Source organism: Vipera ursinii (assembly GCF_947247035.1).
Source record: "Vipera ursinii genome assembly, chromosome: 1".
Taxonomy (NCBI): Eukaryota; Metazoa; Chordata; class Lepidosauria; order Squamata; family Viperidae; genus Vipera; species Vipera ursinii.
Window position 1 is genome coordinate 41924059 of NC_139512.1, and position 20530 is coordinate 41944588.

The 20530-nt window shown below is 41.0% G+C and overlaps 1 protein-coding gene across 3 annotated transcripts in view; it reads left to right on the forward strand.

Annotated features, from left to right (window-relative positions):
* The window catches only part of TC2N (tandem C2 domains, nuclear), a 46045-nt gene that overhangs the window by 2142 nt on the left and 23373 nt on the right, over positions 1–20530 (forward strand). For all 3 annotated transcript variants that reach the window (XM_083379492.1, XM_083379494.1, XM_083379493.1), the window contains exon 2: positions 19801–19908. In XM_083379492.1, the coding sequence (XP_083235618.1) occupies positions 19842–19908 (67 nt within the window). In that variant the 5' untranslated portion in view covers positions 19801–19841. The remainder of the gene's footprint in view (positions 1–19800; positions 19909–20530) is intronic.

Genomic DNA, 20530 nt, shown 5'->3' on the forward strand with positions numbered 1-20530 from the left:
CAAAACAAATAAGCAAATGCTATTGCTTAATATCATCTGAATAAACCTATGTAGCCAGTGAGTGGAAATTTAGTGTATCATATAGATAAGAGCTTTCTTCAGGATCATCAAAAATATCTTTTCACAGAGGTTTGGCAAAAGTGTACACATTTCTGTGTAAATCCAGATATATCAACAAATGAAATATTTCAGTTAGTGGTCAGTTCTACTAAGTGGATAGTTTTCTGTAAAGCTGCATTTTGCACGTTTAAAGGATTTTAAAGAAAAAGAGTCAAGCAGACCTGGCAGTTGAGCCTTCATATCCTGTCCTAGTCAGTGAAGCTTAGGCAGATATTGAAAGGACGGTGTGGTTCATAAACGCTCTCAGTTTTTTACACTGTATTTGTCTACTTTATTTATGTAATCTTTGGCTCAAGGCACTCCATTTATTATCCATAAGAAAATATTAATTTCTGTTGCTTTTATCCCATTGCATTAATAATATTTATTCACAATGGATAAACTGGATAGCCTGTGCCTTCAAATTGTTTTACAATTACTTTATTACATTTATTTTTGTATGACGACAGATATATATAGTTGAAAATTAGAGATATGAGTTCAATTAATTGCTAACTTATTCTTCCTTAATAGTTTCTGAAGTGTTCATTGCAGTTAAAAGTCAAGTGGTATTTCTTCCTTGTTATCTATACCATTATAGACCTTGTCTATGCATTTTTTTATAGGTAAGTCTCACCATAAATTTTTCCTTCTCCTTGAATGGCTACACATGGGAGTGCCCTTTAACTACTAAAAATAAATAACATTAAAAAAATCTCTCAAACCCACTTGTTTTAAAGTTTCTTCCTCACCTGCCTACACCACTTTTTATCAATATTTTATTGGAAAATATTTACTATCAGGACATTCTGTTCAGATGCATAACTTTGATCACCTAGCTGGCTGGGTGTGCTTAGAGCAGGGGTGTCAAACTCAATTTCATTGAGAGCCACATCAGCATTGCGGTTGCCCTCAGGGGGCTGGGTGGGTGTGGTCAGGGTGGGCGCAGCCTACTTGGTGGGTGTGGCTGGAGTGCATGTGGCCTACTGGGTGGGCATGGCCAGCTCTACATCATTTTCATCAAGGGTACCTATGGGGGCCTGGGAAGGAGTGGGACAGATCTGAGGGTCTCTGGCAGAAGGAGATGGGACCAGGGCAAGTGCCAAGGCATGGTCCACTGGAGGAGCCTCACTGTTCCTCTCAGGCCATGCGGGGGGGGGCTGAACGGTGGCACGGAGGTCAAATGCCCAGCCCAGCCCTCAAGCACCCATGGCACTAAGCCCAGCCCCAATTCCCCAAGGGGGCACCCAGCTGCACTTACCTCCTCAAGGCTGCTGCTGCTGTGCTTGCTCTCCTTAGCCAGGTTGCTTATGATGGGTACGAGGGCAAAGTCAAGAGGGAGGCCAACTCCCTCTCCATGTGAGGAGACCTTGCTTTGTATCCAAAGCTTCCTTAGCAATAGGATGGGAGACCCCCCCAGGATAGTCCAGGAGGAGCGGGCAAGGGGATGATGAAGGCAGGAGTTCCCTCAGACCCTCCCTCTCCTTCCTTCCTTCTTTCCTTCTTTCCTTCCTTCCTTCCTTCCTTCCTTCCTTCCTTCCTTCCTTCCTAAGAGTGGTGGGAAAATATTTGAGATGAGGGAGGGAGAAAAACAAGCAAGAAATGCACCTGGGGAAGTGTCATCCTTTGTGAGGAATGAAGAAATGCACCATTGCCTGGAAGTGGCCAACACATGGCCCTCACCTACTTCACATATCTGGCTTGGTGGGCTCTGGGAGAGGTGATGTCATGAGCAGCATGAGAGTCTATGTTACATGCACAGTGCTGCCCAGCCCCCAGCCTGCCTGGTTTTGGCAGGCAGCGGGGTGCTCTCCTCACAGTGCTGAGAGGATGAGCCGGGTGGCATGAATCTGAAGAGAAGCGCAATGCTGCCCAGCCCCTAGCCTGCCCAAAGTAGGCAGGGCCGGGTGCTGGCCACTTCTAGGCAATGGTGCATTTCATCATTTGTCACAAAGGGTGATACCTCCCCAGCGCACGCCCAGTGGGCGGGGCCGACGCGCCAGGGGCTGGTCCCTCGCTGTTTCCAGATGGCCTTGTGGAGCTAAGACAGAATGCGTTTCAGCATAGATGGCCACCACGAAATTGTACATTGGCTCCCGGCCAGCCTGGGCAAGGGCCAAGGCAGTGGGGGCCGTTCCCTCACTGTTTCCAGAATGGGTTCACATGAAACCACTTCGCGGGCCACATCTGGCCCCCGGGCCTTGTGTTTGACATGGCTGGCTTAGAGTATCTAGCCATGTCACATAGCTGTCTAAAAATAAACAATTAATTTTTAAAACTTTCTTTCAAATGAAGTCTTGGCAGATCCTCATTTGGGTGTATTTTTTCTAGTTAAATCCTAGCTATTTTGTATCTAGGAGAAAAGGTCCTAGAGTCGTCATTCAGTTTACTTTTTAAGGTAGAGAGTAGAATCAGCCACTAAGCCTTAGGTGTATTTGAAGGGACCACAATAATAGCATTGATTCAATTACTACTGTTGCATAAATAAGCAGAAGTAGGGTTTTCTGCATATAACATTTTGGTAAACTTTTTTTTGCAATATTATTCTCATGTGAACTATTTTATATTGTAATTAATGCATTTATTTTATTGGATAATTGTGATTTCCATATATTGTATTGTACTGTATACCATTCTGGGGGAAATGATTTTGAAAAGTGGCATACAAAATATACAAATAAATTAATATTTCTACCTTCCCTTTCCACAGCCCCTTATTTTTTCCCCATTTTGAACTGTTAAATGAGTAAATCTGTAAATATTCTTACAAGGATGGGTAAAGCTATCAGTTTAAACAAAGTTTGCTTTTTTGCAATTCCAACTTCAAATCCAGATAGAGGTTAAGTCTGAATATTCTTTGAACCCTTTTCCTTATAATGAAACAAGGTACTAAAACTTAGGCTTACTTTTGTTTATTAGAAATATGTATTTTTTGGAAATAATCTCCAATGCATACAAATAATTTATAGTATTAAAAAGATATCTTATATATCAAAGTACAGTAAATAAATAAAATGTGCCCCACTGTGTTTATTTAGATTCATATCTATGGAGATTCTCAGTCATCCAGGTCATACTTATCCCAGAGATGCTTTTTCACAAGGCAACTGGACTTTCTTGTTTTTCTTTGAAGATGTTTTGCTTCTCATCTAAAGAAGCTTCTTCAGCTCTGACTGGTGAAAAATCTATTTAGATTCCATAGTGCAGACATGTCAAACACAAGGCCCGGGGGCCAGATCCGGCCCGCGAAGTGGTTTCATGTGGCCCGCGAAGCCATCCTGGAAACAGTGAGGGAACGGCCCCCACTGCCTTGGCCCTGGCCCAGAGAACCTCCTTCTGCCAGAGACCCTCAGATCTGTACCACTCCTGACCAGGCCCTCATAGTCACCCTTGATGCGAACGATGTAGAGCTGGCCACGCCCACCCAGTAGGCCATACGCACTCTAGCCACACCCAGCCAGTAGTCCACGCCCACCCTGGCCACACCCACCCGGCCCCCTGAGGACAACCGCAATGCTGATGCGGCCCTCAATGAAATTGAGATTGACACCCCTGCCATAGTGCATCGTCTCATTTCTGCTACATTGTCTGCTGTTGGTTTTGTTCCACTATGCTACTTGTATTTTCTCCGGATTGATTTATTAAGAGACTATTTTGCTTATAACTTATGGCTCTAAACAATGTATTTGCTATTTTTTAAAATATGATTACATTTATGCACCGCACTGTAAGAAAAATATGATCATGTTCTTCCCATTCTCACATAGTGAGGCCAGTTTTTCTCTGCCTTCAAAGTTTTTCAAAGTATGAACTATTAGCAATTTAAATGTGATTCTTATCATCTGCCTTACATTCCTCACCCACACTTTCAAGTGAACCGTCCATTCAACCCTATTCCCTTAATGCTTAATCTGTTCCGCTTTACAAATTTTAAAGTTGCAAAACTGCTTCTGGGACGATGGTGGGTTTCTAATGTTGGACGTCTGAGTCAATCGCTGTCATAAACCGATGCTTTCTGCCATCAAATGGCAGAACCAATTTCTCTAAGATTGATCTTAGTCAGGAAAGGATTTGCAATGTACAGGTAGTCCTCGACTTACAACAGTTTATTTAGTGACCATTCAAAGTTACAACAGCACTGAAAAAAGTGACTTATGACCGTTTTTCACACTTAACAACCGTTGCAGCATCGGCATAGTCATGTGATCAAAATTCAGATGCTTGGCAAGTGACTCATTTATCACAGCTGCAGTGTCCCAGGGGGATGTGATCACCTTTTGAGAACTTCGGACCGGCAAAGTCAATAGGGAAACCAGATTTACTTAACAGTTTTGTTACTAACTTAACAACTAACGTGGCAAGAAAGGTCATAAAATGAGGCAAAACTCACTTAATTTAATTTAATTTTAATTTATTAATATTTCTATACCGCCCTTCTCCCGAAGGACTCAGGGCGGTGTACAGGGCAAGAATAAAACACAGAAATTTACAAAAACTAAAAGATAATTAAATACATACCCGATTAAAAATACAGTTGATACATGGTAAAAAACCCCAATAAAAATAGTAAAAAAAACCCACCAATCCCCCCTCAGGCCAGGCTGGCTTGCTCGAACAAGTATGTTTTCAGATCGCGGCGAAAGGAGCGCAGATCGGGCGCCGTCCGGAGCTCAACCGGTAACTGGTTCCATAGCTCCGGGGCGCCCACAGAGAAGGATCTCCCCCTGGGGGCCACTTAACAAATGTCTTGCTTAGCAGAAGAAATTTTGGGCTCAATTATGGTCGTAAGATGAGGACTACCTGTTGTTAATTTCACTAGTACTTACAACTACTGTATTATGTCTCTCTAGACCACGGGTGTCAAACTCCATCACGTCACATGACATATCGTGATGTATCATGACATTTTGCCTTTGCGGAGCCCGGGTTGGGCGTGGCCTGTGCGTGACACATCCAGCCCGCGAGTTGTCAGTTTGACACCTCTGCTCTAAACAGTGGAGAAGAAATTACCTAGCACCTCTTTTCAGTTATCACATTACTCATTCACTTTAAATTTTCGCCGTAAGGCAAGCTTCCTTTGAGTCAAGTTCAACTCCAGGTGCCTACATGAACAGAGGTACATGTTTTCTTTGCAACGAGATTTGCCTTTGTCTTCTTCCAGAGTTTATTTTTTACTTTCAGATCTAGCTCTGAGATTTTTTTTTGGTGGTTTCCCCATCCAAGGCTACCATTTGCTTAGAATCAAAAGAGAGCAGATGGAATTGCTACACCTGAATCTGTGCACACTTTGTTCCAAATGCCAAAAACTTACCAAAAACTATGATTATTTTTAAAGAAGAAAAATAATTTGATTATGTGAAATTCTTTATGTGATATCTTGTTTTTAGTTTGAGATATGAATTACAGTCATCATCTTTATGAATATCTTTAGTCATTACTGATTAGGAATCTACAGATTTATTTATTTGCTCATAGTAAATTGAGGTCCATTTCTCCTCCCTCAGTTGGAGGATAGGAATAGTTTCTTTCTGACCTTTTTCCAGCGTTCATAACTGCCCTTAGTTTATGCAGAGCCTTGTCTAATAAAGCCCTGATGCTGAGCAGTTAGTTTTATGGTCTTGCATTAATTCTTACAACCTTAAATTTTCTCTATATTTTTTTATGAAAACTATGTTGCATCTGCATATATTTTAATGTGCAAAATAGAATATAGTGGTTTAACTCTCCCTACACTTCTCAGTTTAAAAGTTCCATTCATGAAGCTTGAGTTCATCCAGTTTTTAGTGAGCTCTTAGTTAAATCTCCAGTCATTTAGATCAACACTATGACATAAAGAACATGTCATAGTCCACATTAGCAAATGGAAATAAAAATACCAACTGCCTACAACTGAAGAAAAACAATAATTAGAGAAGTTGTGGTGTTAGCAGTAACTGAAGAACTGGTTTTTGTTCTTAGCAAAGACCATTTTGAGAAAAGGGAAAAGAAAGGTATATGGTACCATAAAGGTAATTATGCAATAAGCAACCAAAAGAGGAAATTATTGAGTTAAAAGCAATTAGTGTTTTCCTTGAATAACAAAGGGATAACATTGTAAGTTTTAACCCAGGCCAATATTAGAACTGGGTATCATGTTTATGTAATGTGTAATAAAAGATTGTCATTGCCCAGGTGATTTCTATAGGAGTTATCAGCAGTTTATTAAGAGGTTATATTTACTGTATATGTTGTTGAGTAGTTTTCTTGTATTTCATTTTGTTTCATATGTTGTGCAACAGTTCCAGATGGGCCACAGCTTGTCTTTGTGTTTCACTGTAAATTTGTAATGTTTGGAGAGACCAAAAATAATGCAGGGTAACTTAGAGGTAAAAATGATGCACCAAATTATTTTTCTGTTGGAGAAGAGATAAAGTCAATAATGCAATGTCAACAGCTCTGGACATTTGTTGGCTTCTGCTTTGCTTTGATTCAGCTGAAGCAAGATATGATTGAATGGATTTTCAACTCAAGAAGGTTCAATGGTTTTACTTATAATTCAAGAAAATGTGAAATTAAATTGAGCAGTGTAAGCAGTGTGTTTTGTTTGTTTGTTTATATGTGTTTTATGCTGCTTCATGCCAACGGAAAGAATCCTAAGGTAGTGTTGGACTGAAATTGGACAATGCAGAAATAATAGCAAGTTGAACCACTTAGTAAAAAGTAACTTTTACTATTATATTTGTGGTCGACGCGAACCAATATGTTTATTATGATTAAAAGAGGTGAAAGTGTAAACAAACTCTAATTTTTTTTTTATTGAAAAGTTTTAAAATACAGTTTTCCTTTAAAAACCCCCCTTCCCCCTCCCTGCTCCCCCTCCTACCTCCCCCCAACCTCCCTCCCTCCCCCCCTCCCTCCCCCCCTCCCCCCCCGACTTCCCAGAGCTAAATACAAGGTATATATATATAGGGGTAGGCAACCTTCATGGATTACTGCCTTGTCGTGGCGAAGGGGCTTGCGTAATTCAATGAAGCTATGAGCTATGCCATGCAGGGCCACCCAAGACGGACAGGTCATAGCAGAGAGTTCTGACAAAATGTGATCCACTGGAGAAGGAAATGGCAACCCACTCCAGTATCTTTGCCATGAAAACCCCATGGACAGTACCAAAAGGCAAAACGATATGACGCTGGAAGATGAGCCCCTCAGGTCGGAAGGCGTCCAATATGCTACTGGGGAAGAGCAGAGGGCTAGTACTAGTAGCGCCAGAAAGAATGAAGCGACTGGGCCAAAGCCGAAAGGACGCTCAGCTGTGGATATGTCTGGTGGTGAAAGGAAAGTCCAATGCTGTAAAGATTTTTTCTCCATAGGAACCTGGAATGTAAGATCCATGAATCAAGGAAAGCTGGACGTGGTCAAACAAGAGATGACAAGACTAAACATTGACATCTTAGGTATCAGCGAACTAAAATGGACAGGAATGGGTGAATTTAATTCAGATGACCATCAGGTATACTACTGCGGGCAAGAATCCCTCAGAAGAAATGGAGTAGCCTTCATAGTCAATAAAAAAATAGGAAAAGCAATACTGGGATACAACCCTCAAAATGACAGAATGATCTCAGTTCGAATCCAAGGCAAACCATTCAATATCACAGTAGTCCAAGTCTATGCCCCAACCACCGGTGCTGAAGAGGATGAAATTGACCGGTTCTATGAAGCCCTACAGCACCTTATAGAACTAACACCCAGAAATGATGTCCTTATCATCATGGGGGATTGGAATGCTAAAGTAGGAAGCCAAAAGATAACTGGAATAACAGGCAAGTTTGGCCTTGGAGTACAAAATGAAGCAGGGCACAGGCTGATAGAATTTTGTCAACAGAATACGATGGTCATAGCAAACACTCTTTTCCAACAACCCAAGAGACGGCTTTACACATGGACATCACCAGACGGTCAACACAGAAATCAGATTGACTATATGCTCTGCAGCCAAAGATGGAGAAGCTCTATACAGTCAGTAAAAACAAGACCAGGAGCTGACTGTGGCTCAGACCATGAGCTTCTTGTTGCAAAGTTTAGGCTTAAATTAAAGAAAGTAGGGAAAAGCGCTAGGCCAGTCAGGTATGAATTAAATCATATCCCTGTTGAATATACAGTAGAGGTGACAAATAGATTTAAGGAATTAGATCTGATAGACAGAGTGCCTGAAGAACTATGGAAAGAGGTTCGCAACATTGTACAAGAGGTAGCAACTAAAACCATCCCAAAGAAAAAGAAATGCAAGAAAGCAAAATGGCTGTCTGAGGAAGCTTTGCAAATGGCTGAGAAAAGGAGGGAAGCGAAAGGAAAGGGAGAAAAAGAAAGATATGCCCAATTAAATGCAGAATTCCAAAGAATAGCTAGAAGAGATAAGAATGCCTTCTTAAATGAACAATGCAAAGTTGCGAGCCCTATCTACGACCCCGTAGATAGGGCTCGCAACTTGGGGGTCCTCCTAGATTCACGTCTCACTTTGGAAGACCATATAGGAGCCATGACTAGGGGGGCCTTCGCACAGGTTCGCCTGGTGCGTCAGTTGCGGCCCTATCTTAGCCGGGACGATTTATGCACGGTCACTCATGCGCTCGTGTCCTCTCGTCTGGACTACTGCAACGCTCTCTACATGGGGCTGCCCTTGAGGACTACTCGGAAGCTCCAACTGGTACAGAATGCAGCCGCGAGAGTGGTGTTGGGAGTCTCCCGATACTCCCACGTTACGCCTCTGCTCCGTGAGCTGCATTGGTTGCCAGTTGTCTTCCGGGTGAGATTCAAGGTACTGGTAACGGTATTTAAAGCACTCCATGGCATGGGGCCAGAGTACCTCAGGGAACATCTGCTGCCGGCATCAAGCTCCCTGCGCCCTGTGCGTTCCCACAGAGAGGGCCTCCTCAGGGTGCCACCGATCAGAGAATGTCGATTGGTGGCCCCCAGGGGGAGATCCTTCTCTGTGGGCGCTCCGGAGCTGTGGAATCAGCTACCGGTTGAGCTCCGGATGGCGCCCGATCTTCGCTCCTTTCGTCGCGATCTTAAGACATTTCTGTTTGTACAAGCCGGCCTAGCCTGAGGGGGAGTGTTGGGGTTATTTTATTTTTTGCTTTTTAACTTTTCTTGGGGTTTTTAGTGTTGTATTTATATTGTTTTTTAACTAGGGCAATTTGTTTAATCTCTTTTTTAATGTTTGTATTCACTATTTTATTCTGCCCTGTGAACCGCCCTGAGTCCTCAGGGAGAAGGGCGGTATATAAATGTTATTAAATTAAATTAAATTAAATTAAATAGAAGAAAACAATAGAATAGGGAGGACCAGAGATCTTTTCAAGAAAATTGGAGAGATGAAAGGAACGTTTCATGCAAAAATGGGCATGATAAAGGACCAAAATGGCAGGGACCTAACAGAGGCAGAAGAGATTAAGAAGAGGTGGCAAAATTACACAGAAGAACTATACAAGAATGAGCTTAACGTCCCTGATAATCACAATGAGGTGGTCACTGACCTCGAGCCAGACATCCTAGAATGTGAAGTGAAGTGGGCCTTAGAAAAGCTGAGCAACAACAAAGCTAGTGGAGGTGACAGTATCCCAGCTGAGCTATTCAAAATCTTAAAAGACAATGCAGTAAAAGTGCTACACTCAATTTGCCAGCAAATTTGGAAAACTCAACAGTGGCCACAGGATTGGAAAAGATCAGTTTACATTCCAATTCCAAAGAAAGGCAGTGCCAAAGAATGTTCAAACTATCGCACCATTGCACTCATTTCTCATGCTAGTAAAGTTATGCTTAAAATCCTACAAGCTAGACTCCAGCAGTATGTGGATCGAGAACTACCAGAAGTACAGGCAGGATTTCGAAGAGGCAGAGGAACCAGAGATCAAATTGCCAACATACGCTGGATCATGGAGAAAGCTAGAGAGTTCCAGAAAAACATCTACTTCTGCTTCATTGACTATGCTAAAGCCTTTGATTGTGTGGATCATAACAAACTCTGGCAAGTCCTTAAAGAGATGGGCATACCAGACCACCTTATTTGTCTCTTGAGAAATCTATATGCGGGCCAAGAAGCAACAGTGAGAACTGGACACGGAACCACTGATTGGTTCAAAATTGGGAAAGGAGTCCGGCAAGGCTGTATACTGTCGCCTTGCCTATTTAACTTATATGCAGAGCACATCATGAGAAAGGCAGGGCTAGATGAATCAAAAGTTGGAATTAAGATTGCCGGAAGAAACATCAACAACCTAAGATATGCAGATGATACCACTCTAATGGCAGAAAGTGAAGAAGAACTAAAGAGCCTCTTGTTGCGGGTGAAGAAGGAGAGTGCAAAACTTGGGTTGAAACTAAATATTAAGAAAACCAAGATCATGGCATCTGGCCCTCTCAATTCCTGGCAAATAGATGGGGAAGAAATGGAGGTAGTGACAGATTTTATTTTCCTGGGCTCCAAGATCACTGCAGATGGGGACTGTAGCCAAGAAATTAAAAGACGCTTGCTCCTTGGGAGGAAAGCCATGGCAAATCTAGACAGCACACTAAAAAGCAGAGACATCACCCTGTCAACAAAAGTGCGGATAGTCAAGGCTATGGTCTTCCCAGTTGCAATGTATGGCAGTGAAAGTTGGACCATAAGAAAGGCTGAGCGCCAAAGAATTGAGGCCTTTGAACTATGGTGCTGGAGAAGACTCCTGCGAGTCCATTGGACTGCAAGGCGATCAAACCGGTCAGTCCTAGAGGAGATCAACCCTGACTGCTCTTTAGAAGGCCAGATCCTGAAGCTAAAACTCAAATACTTTGGCCACCTAATGAGAAGGAAGGACTCCCTGGAGAAGAGCCTAATGCTGGGAAAGATTGAGGGCAATAGAAGAAGGGGACGACAGAGAATGAGGTGGTTGGATGGAGTGACTGAAGCAGTAGGCGTGAGCTTAGATGGACTCCAGAAGATGGTAGAGGACAGGAAGGCCTGGAGGAACATTGTCCATAGGGTCGCGATGGGTCGGACACGACTTCGCAACTAACAACAACAACAACATATATATATAAAAAGGCAATCATAAACAACCATATACTAACAACTATAAATTCTAAAATCCATCACTCTCTAGCTTATATAGGATAAGACACACCTTAACAATATTAAATATATATAAAAAACTAGAATAAAAAAAGAAAAAAAAACGAAAAAAGACTTATTCGAATGCTACATAAAACTTCTTAACCCTATACTTGTTCTGGATAAACTCAATCCATTTTCTCCATTCCATAATATAACGTTCTTGCGAATGATCTTTCAAATAGGCCGAAATCTTCGCCATCTCTGCCAGGTCGGAAACCTTTAAAGTCCACTCTTCTATGGTCGGCAGTTCCTCTTTCTTCCAATATTGGCCTATCAAAAGTCTTGCCGCCGTAATTAAGTTCAACATCAGCTTGGTGTCCACAACTGTAGCGTCTGCAATTATTCCCAACAAAAAAAGTTGCGGACAAAACTTTATCCTCTGTTTAAAAATCTTCTGCATATTCCACCAGACTTTTATCCAAAAAGCCTTAACCTTCTTGCATGTCCACCATATGTGAAAATATGTTGCATCTTCATCACCACACCTCCAACATTTAGGCTGATAATTCGGATACATACTTGCAAGCTTTTTAGGATCTAGATGCCATCTATAAAACATTTTGTAAAAGTTCTCTCTTAGATTTTGAGCTTGAGTAAATTTTACGTTCCTCACCCAAATCTTTTCCCACGTATCCATTGTAATAACTTCCTGGATGTTTTGGGCCCATTTTATCATACAATCCTTAACAAGCTCTGTTTCCGAGTCAATCTCTATCAATGCAAGATATATCCGTTTAATATGTGCTGGTCCCTGATTTCTAATCTGCTTTATCAAATTTTCATCAGTCATTGTAAATCCATTTTTCTGGTCTTCTTTCCACCTGGCCCGTAATTGAATATATTGAAACCAAGTTTGAACAACCTCTTCTCGCAAGAGGCTATATGATTTCAAACACCAAACATTCCTTTCCAGGCTTAAAATTTCCTTGTACGTAGTCACATCATGTTTGAAACCAGCATGTATATTTTCTATTGCGTGTTTTGGAATTGCCCACAATGGTATCTTGCTGCTTAGCTTATGTCTATACTTCTTCCAAACTCTCAGCAATGCCTGTCTTAAAATATGCATCCTAAACACAGTATCTACCTTCTTATCATACAACAAATATGCATGCCAGCCAAACAACAAATCATGGCCCTCAAGATTTAATAACCTCAATTGCGTCAAATTAATCCAATCGCTTATTCCTACTAATGCAGCAGCTTCATAATATAATTTAAAATTAGGCAATTTAAGGCCACCTCTCTCACGAGTATCCTGCATAATCTTAAGTTTAACTCGTGGCTTTTTCCCTGCCCAAACAAATTTATTGATACCTCGCTGCCATTCCTCCAAATTAGAATCTTTCTTAAGAATCGGTATCATTTGAAATAAAAATAAAAATTCAAACTCTAATATTTAAGAAGCATGGCATTTAAAAATGAGACTGCAGAAAAACACTCTTAGCTACAAGTAGGAATGCTATTGTGGTGAAATGCCATTCTAATAAGTGAATAGGAGAAAAAAAGACTCAAGGTCCTAAATAATAAAGATCACAGAGAGAACAGAAGTAGGAGTTAGATGGGTGAAGTTTTCAGCTAGGAAAACAAGCTTGTAAGCACTCTATATGTGATTAGTCGTTCCTTTTATATGTTAAGTATAAGCCAAAACTAATATCTGCTTAGTTTGTTGGATATATTGTGCCTTTAGCTGATACTAAAATAAATATAATGTCACAGATAATTCAGAAATAATGTTGATTTTTTTTACAAGCCATAACTAAAAGCAATCAAAATCATTAGGTTTCTCAGTTTTTGAAAAAACTGTATTACAGTATTGGAGCTTTTAGATGTAGAGAGATGAAGGAGTAAAAGAGGAATAATATTGTTAGAGGTCTCTGAAATTGTGCAGAGGCTGGGGAAAAATAGACATTGCAAAGTTTTCTTCTATGTATCCATAATGCTAGAACAAAGACTCATTCAACAGTACTGATTATGAGAAATTCAGAACTGACAAAAAGATGTGTTAGTTTAGATATGATACATGGAGTTTAAGGGATATGGTACCACAGATATGGTATTGGTCACCAGTGTGAGCCACCTCTGTTTGTGATTATGATAGCTTGAGGAGAGATTGGATACCCATACTCCCTACCATTACTCTGCCATGCAGCCTAGGAGTTATTAATGATGTTGAGACACCTGTGAATTAAAATTCAGAAATTTAAAATATTTTTATTTTAATCATGACTATTAGTTATGAGGGCTGTTGTAGGGAAACACCATGTATATACAATATACTTTGCTGGGATTCTGTTTACAGGTTGAGGATTCTTAGTCATAAAGAGAGTGTAGCCTAATCATCCTTTTATGATTTGTTCAATGTAGGAAGTTCAGAAGTTAGCTGGCAATGGTCATGAATAAGGAAGTTACATATTAAGTTAAGAGTCTTCATCTCTTCAACTCCTATGTGCTTTTCCCCTCCTGCATAGGCATTCAGCTAAAGCATAATTAAAGAACAAGGTAGAAAGGCAAAAAGGTTTTTTATTCTCTCTCCAGAGAATAAACTTCCTACCTCGCTCTCCCTCCTTCTGGCTTGTCTCTCTGGAAAAGAGAAACTAAAATCTTCTTCCCCCAATCAATCTCCTCTTCCCCTTTAAAAATCCCTCCCCAAGAGCCCCGCCCCGCCCCCAGCCACCACGGAGGCCTCTGGAGCTCCCATCCTCTCTGCCGAATCCCCAGAACTCTGGCAAAGCCTCCCAGCAAGTGCCGATCCCCCCCAATTCCCCTCTCCGCTACACTTTCTTCCTTCCTTCTCTCCTTCTCATCTTTCCTTCCTCAATGCTCGGGAAGGGGTGATGGGAGGGAGAGAGATTGCCAGCGCTGCCATGTTGTTGCCGGTCTTGCTATCCTGTGTGGGGAGGGGGGTCTGTGCCAATGAAAGGGATGCCTTGTGGCTGCGAGGGTGGAGGTGCTGGTGGGGGGGGTTGGCGCTGATTTACAACTTGATTGTATCCATCAAAGCCAGAATACACTCAGCCTTAAATCCACAGGGCAGCCCCACCCCACCCCCTGGGTGTGCACACAAGTAGAGTCCGGCATCCCTGCTGGCTGTCTTGCTCTGCAGGCTGACTTCAGCCAGGATGCCAGCACTGCCCGTCTCCTGTGCGCACACCTGGGGGGGCAGGGCAGAGGTGGCGGGGAGCTCCTTGCTGGTTCCAGTGGATCTTAGGCTTTCTGGCTTTGATGGACACAACCAGGTTGTAGATCACCCCCATCCCCACCAACCCCTCCATCCTTGCAGCCACAAGGCATCCCTTTCAACAGGACCGCCCCCACCCACCCACATAGTATAGTAATGGCCAGCAGCAGCATATTAGTGCTGGCAATCCCTCCCCCTCCCATCACCCCTTCCTGAGTGCGGGGGAAGGAAAGATATGAGAAGGCAAAGGAAGGAAGGGAGGGAGGGGAAAAGGGAGGGAGGAAGGAAGGAATGGAAAGTGGGAGGGAAAGAAGGAAGGAACAGAGGGAGGAAGGAATGGAGGGTGGGAGGGAGGAAGGAAAGAACAGAGGATGGAAGGGTGGGAGGGACCATTTCCCGGCACTCGCCCTGGTCCCATCCTCCTCTGCCGGAGACCCTCAGACCTGCCCCAGTCCTACCCAGGAACCCCTGAAGCAAGTGATGTCGATCAGGCCATGCCCACCCAGTAGACCACACGCACTCTAGCCACGCCCACCCAGTAGGCCACGCCCACCCAGGCCATAACCACCCGGCCCCTTGAGGGCAACCACAATGCTGATGTGGCCCTCAATGAAATTGAGTTTGATACCCCTGTTCTAGGCTAATAGCTAATTAAAGTCATTTTCCTCCAGGAAGCTTGCTGCTTTTTGTTTTTGCTGATGACTTATCCATTTCCAATGGAAATTAATGGTAGAGTAGAAGCTTCCATCATGCAGGCTTACATACCATTTTTAATATTAAGATATTACCAGGATAGGCACATGGTCATCCAAAGAGTGAATGATATGGATCATCAGGCTGAGGTAAACAGGTTGTCTCAGAATAATAGAATTTGAGTTACTAAGCTTGTATTGGGATCAGAATAGTATTTACCCAAGAATGTATAAATAGTTTGTTGGTCCCCATAAAATTATAACAACCTATTGTCAAGTTTCTATCTGTTCATCCATTCCTCCTTCCCTCCCAGGTGAGAAAACCACTCTTTAAAGCTAGCATCCTACTATAATACATCGTTGCAAGGCAAGGACACTAAAAAATTCTATTGACAGAGCACCAGTCCATGTTGTGCTAAGAAACAATCAGCCACATGTTGTAAATTTTTCAAGGTTGTTCAGATCCATTTTATTTTACCCCTGTTATATAAACCTGTTGAAGACAATCAGACCTTTTGGAAGATTTAAAACCTTCCATCATTTACTCAGTAGCTAGGTTCTGGGTTGCCACAATGGAAGTAAGGCAAAAGCTGGGACAAGGAAAGTGTTATTGATTTTTTTTCTTCAATTTCATTCAGATCTAACAATATAGTTATTTTGTTGAAATACATTGAGTTCTAATAATATGGTTATTTTGTTGAAATAATTCTTAAGAAAATCATTCTTATTTTGCAGTGGCTTTAGATCTGTTGTGATCAAGATTATAACTTATAACTTTAATGTTAAAAATATTAGATTTTTGAGAATTATTCTGATCTTAATTATACTTTATAGTGTTGTAATGTACCACTATGCTACTTTTTTCCTCTTGTTTGATTCTTTTTGGATTTTTTTATCTGTCTGCCTTTCGTTTACCTTGTGCTGGTCATTAACCAAATAAAGATAACTTTAACTGTTATACTAAAATATTACCACCATGTACTACCATAAGCAATAGAAGATAAATAGGATATGAAAGTAGGGTTAAATAATTATTAAATGTACCCATTGTTTGGGTTTGAATGGCTGATATATTCCTCTTTCATTATGTTCTGTGTGCAGCTTTGTGGTCTGCCATTTTTATTTATTTATTTATTTATTTATTTATTTAATTGGATTTATATACCGCCCTTTCCCGAAGGACTCAGGGCGGTTTACAGGGTATTTAAAACAAGAAATACAAAAGTTAAAAACAATTAAAAATAATTACAACAGTCACTGAAAAAGTAAAAAAAAACCCCAATTAAAATTAAAATTAAAATTCTCAGCCTGGGCCAGAGAGCTCGAAGAGCCAGGTCTTCAGGTCCTGGCGGAATGAACGGAGGTCGGGGGCAGTCCTAAGCTCCACGGGCAGCTGGTTCCAGAGGGCAGGCGCACCCACTGAGAAGGCCCTACCCCTGGGTGTTACCCGCCAGCAATCTTTTACCGGTGGCACCCTGAGAAGACCCTCCCTGTGGGGAATTTTTAATGCCCAATTTAATATAATTTGATTCACTACAGTATTTACAGAACAAGATCTATTTCTGAGGGTTTTTCCCTTATGAGTACCAAGTTTATTTCCTTCTAGAAGCACAATTTAGTTAAAAGTATTTCCTTATAGGAGAGAAAATAACAACAAACCCGAGGTTTTCAGTCTGAGTTTTGTGCCCACTCAAGAGCAAAATTATTATGTTGAAGAAGCTGTGTATCAAGCTACTTCTGAAACTTCATTTGTATAAATTAACCATTGTGTCCTCATTGCTTTGAATTAAACAAGGAGTAACTGGCTAAACATTTTAGCATTCACAGAATATGCACATAATCAAATCAAGAGTCAGGCTGTATTTCCACTTTATTTTTATTTACTTTTTAACCATGCCTGCTGATCGTGTTCTGTAACTGAAATAGGATGCTTCAGTGCCATGTAACTTCACTTACAAACTGCTTCTGATTATACTGGCTGATGCTCCATTTGAAGTGCAGATAGTTGGGAATCCATATAGTTGAGACGAGCTGTATATACTGTAAGAAAGCTTTGTATAGCAGTTTTACATTAACCTTTAGGGCAGTGACCCCCAACCTTTTGGGCACCAGGGATTGGGGGGGGCGTAGTTTCACATGCTACCTAGATCCATTGGGAACCCGTCCCTTAGAGCACTTGGGACAATTCTATTTAAATGAATATGCTGGACTATTCTGTGTAGTATCCACAGAAGATAATATTTGTACCTCAGGGTTGAGCTGCAGGGTCCTTGGTGCTCTCTGAGCTTGGTTGTTTTGTGGCAGACGTTTCACTACCAAACTAGGTAGTATCATCAGTGATAGTGATAGTAGGGAGTGGGTTTGCTTTATTTTATATACTGGTGATTTGCCCTGTCAATGTTGGTGGGAGTGGTCTTGGTGGTTCCTTAATTGGGTTGTTGTTTACTGTTAGCTTCTTTATCTGATTTGATAGTTCCTTGATTGGGTATTGTTTGCTTCTTGATTGTTGGTCTCATGTTGATTTTGATGTTGATCTCTGCCTCATTGCTGGTAAGGAGGTGTTTTCTGTTTCATAGAGGTTTTCTCCTTATCAATACTAACTTTTATTTCCTTCTAGAAATACAATTTAGTTAAGGGAATTTCCTTATAGGAGAGAAATTAAAATAGTAAGAAGCCAGAGGCTTTCAGTGTGACTCTTGTGCTCGCTTAGGAGCAAAATGACTAAATAGGTTAAGATGCCATGTTTTGTTCTGTAGATACCCATGTATTAATGTAAACCTCCTATATTATAGCATAGAAGTGCTTGTTTTTTGCCATTCTGTTTGCAAAGGTGAAATCAGTTCATCCTAAACTTTCATAATGATTAAAACTGAGCACAGTAGCGTATTATGCATAACTGAATATTTAACCTGTGTATACATGACTTATGTCTAGTATTTACCTAACATCATTTAATACCTCAAGAAATTATCTGCTGACTTAGGACATGCCACAGGATGGTATTTATAGGAAGACATTTCTTGATACTTACATTTATCACTCCGCAAGCAGAGAGGAAACTCATTTGACTTTAGTTGCCTATTGCACTTAAAAAAAACACCTTACCTTTAGTTCTTTGGAGGGTTTAGAGTTTGTCCCTTCACCCAACTGCATTCTCCATTGATAGATATTTTTTCCAGGACCCTCTATCAGTAATAGTCGCTGGTGAAAATCTTTGTCATGATAGCAGAGAGCAGCTCATTTTAGTTTTTAGTTCCAGAGGGTAAGAGTAAAGAGTGAGTCATCTGTTGCAGAGATCCATTTCACGGTCTCTGGAAATAATAGGAAGTTGACCATCTTATAGAGACAAACTATCTACTTAGCTCACTATTGTCTACATTAGTAACTAAGTTTGTGTATGTTATACTAATCCATAATTTATTTTAAGTACAATATGGTTTGTTGAAGCTATACCAACTGATTCACACATATTGCATAGCTGGGGTTTACAAATAAAAATGGTTGAGTTCATGCATCAGACTAAGCCAAGACTAAATGAACTAATTAAAAGAAGCATTGCTGTTATGTATTATATTATGTATTATATTTGGAATCTGAAGAAAATATTACATTCAGGGATAGGATGGGGATGAGCCCATGAATTGTTAGGCTGCCATGGTGGGAAGGGTATGAAGTATTTTTATGTTGTTGTTTTAGCAATAGCACTTAGACTTACCGTATATACTGTTTCACAGTCCCTTACAGCCAGTGCTTTTTTTGTTAAAAAAAAAAAAGGTACCAGAACTCACACATGTCATACAACCCGCCTTGCCTACCCTACAAGGTTCCATCCAAAAAAGGTGCCAGAACTCCATTCTTGGCATTCTATGACAAAAAAAGCCCTGCTTATAGCCCTCTCTAGGCGGTTTACAGACTTACCTATTGCCCCCAACAGTCTGGCTCCTCATTTACTGATCTCAGAAGGATGGAAGGCTAAGTCAACCTTGAGCTGGTCAGGATCAAACTGGTGGCAGTCAGCAGAATTACAATACTGCATTCTGACCACTGTGCCACTATGGCTCATATTTTTTATTTTATTTTATTGTGAGCTGCCTAGGATTATTATATAAGGTAGGCAGCCTTGTAAGTCGTTTAGATAGATAAGTTAAAAGTATTTGTTTATAAGATGGCATATTTCCAAAATCAAACAAAAAATTCTACAAAGCTGTAACCCTCCCCCCATACAATCATGGGGTTTTTCCCCCCGAAGAATGTCCCAGGCGTTTCTAAGCCAGACATATTCTTAGAAATAAAATTGTACTTGAGGTTGATACTTTGTCTTGTACAAATCTCAAGCATAATTTTTTTTAAAAAAAAATTACTGGTTTTGGGGTGAGAAAACCTGGATTCAATTTAATCCCAATGAAATGATGAGAAAGAATATAGCAGTATACTTCAGCAGGAAGACAGGACACAGAGAAATTATACTTTACAGGGTGTCTTTGGGGATCCCCTATAAGCCACTGCAATGCCACATTGACGTTGGAGAAGCAGAGTAGATCTCCTTCATAGGAGCTTCTACAGTATTACACATAATTTTGCACTGGGAAATAGCTATTGCCTAGACCAGTATTTCTCAACATTGGCAACTTTAAGATGGGTGGCTGGAGAGGAATTTTTCTGTATTTCTGATCTAATTTTCTAATAATTTCTAGGTCTGCCTTCTTCATTGCTTCCAGCTTGCTTAGAAGCAGTAATGGCAACAGAATGCATTAAGAATTGTTGTAGAGGATGTTTATATATTGATAAAGAAAAGCATGATGGTAAGTTCAGCTAATTTAAATATCTTAAATGTTTTAATGGTGACATGACAAAACTAGTAACCATTGCCTCACTTTATTTATTTATTTATTTATTTATTTATTTATTTATTTATTTATTTATTTATTTATTTATTTTATTGCATTTATATACCGCCCTTTCCCTGAGGACTCAGGGCGGTTTACAGGGAGTTAAAAATCAACCATACAAAAGTTAAAACCCAATTTAAAAAAGATTAAACCAACCCTGTACAATTAAAAACCCCAATTAAAATAAATTTTTCCTCAGCCTGGGCCCGAGAGCTCAAAGAGCCAGGTCTTCAGGCCCCGGCGGAATGATCGGAGGTCGGGAGCAGTCCTCAGCTCCACCGGCAGCTGGTTCCAGAGGGCAGGCGCCCCCACTGAGAAGGCCCTATCCCTGGGTGTCACCCGCCGGCAATCTCTTACCGGCGGGACCCTGAGCAGACCCTCCCTCCCTCACTTTCACTTGAACTCTAACGATTGTGCAGGTAGTTCTCGATGTGTGACCACCATTGAGCCCAACATTTCTGTTACTAAGCAAGACAGTTGATAAGTGAATTTTTGCCCCGTTTTACAGCCTTTCTTGGCACAATTATTAAGTGAA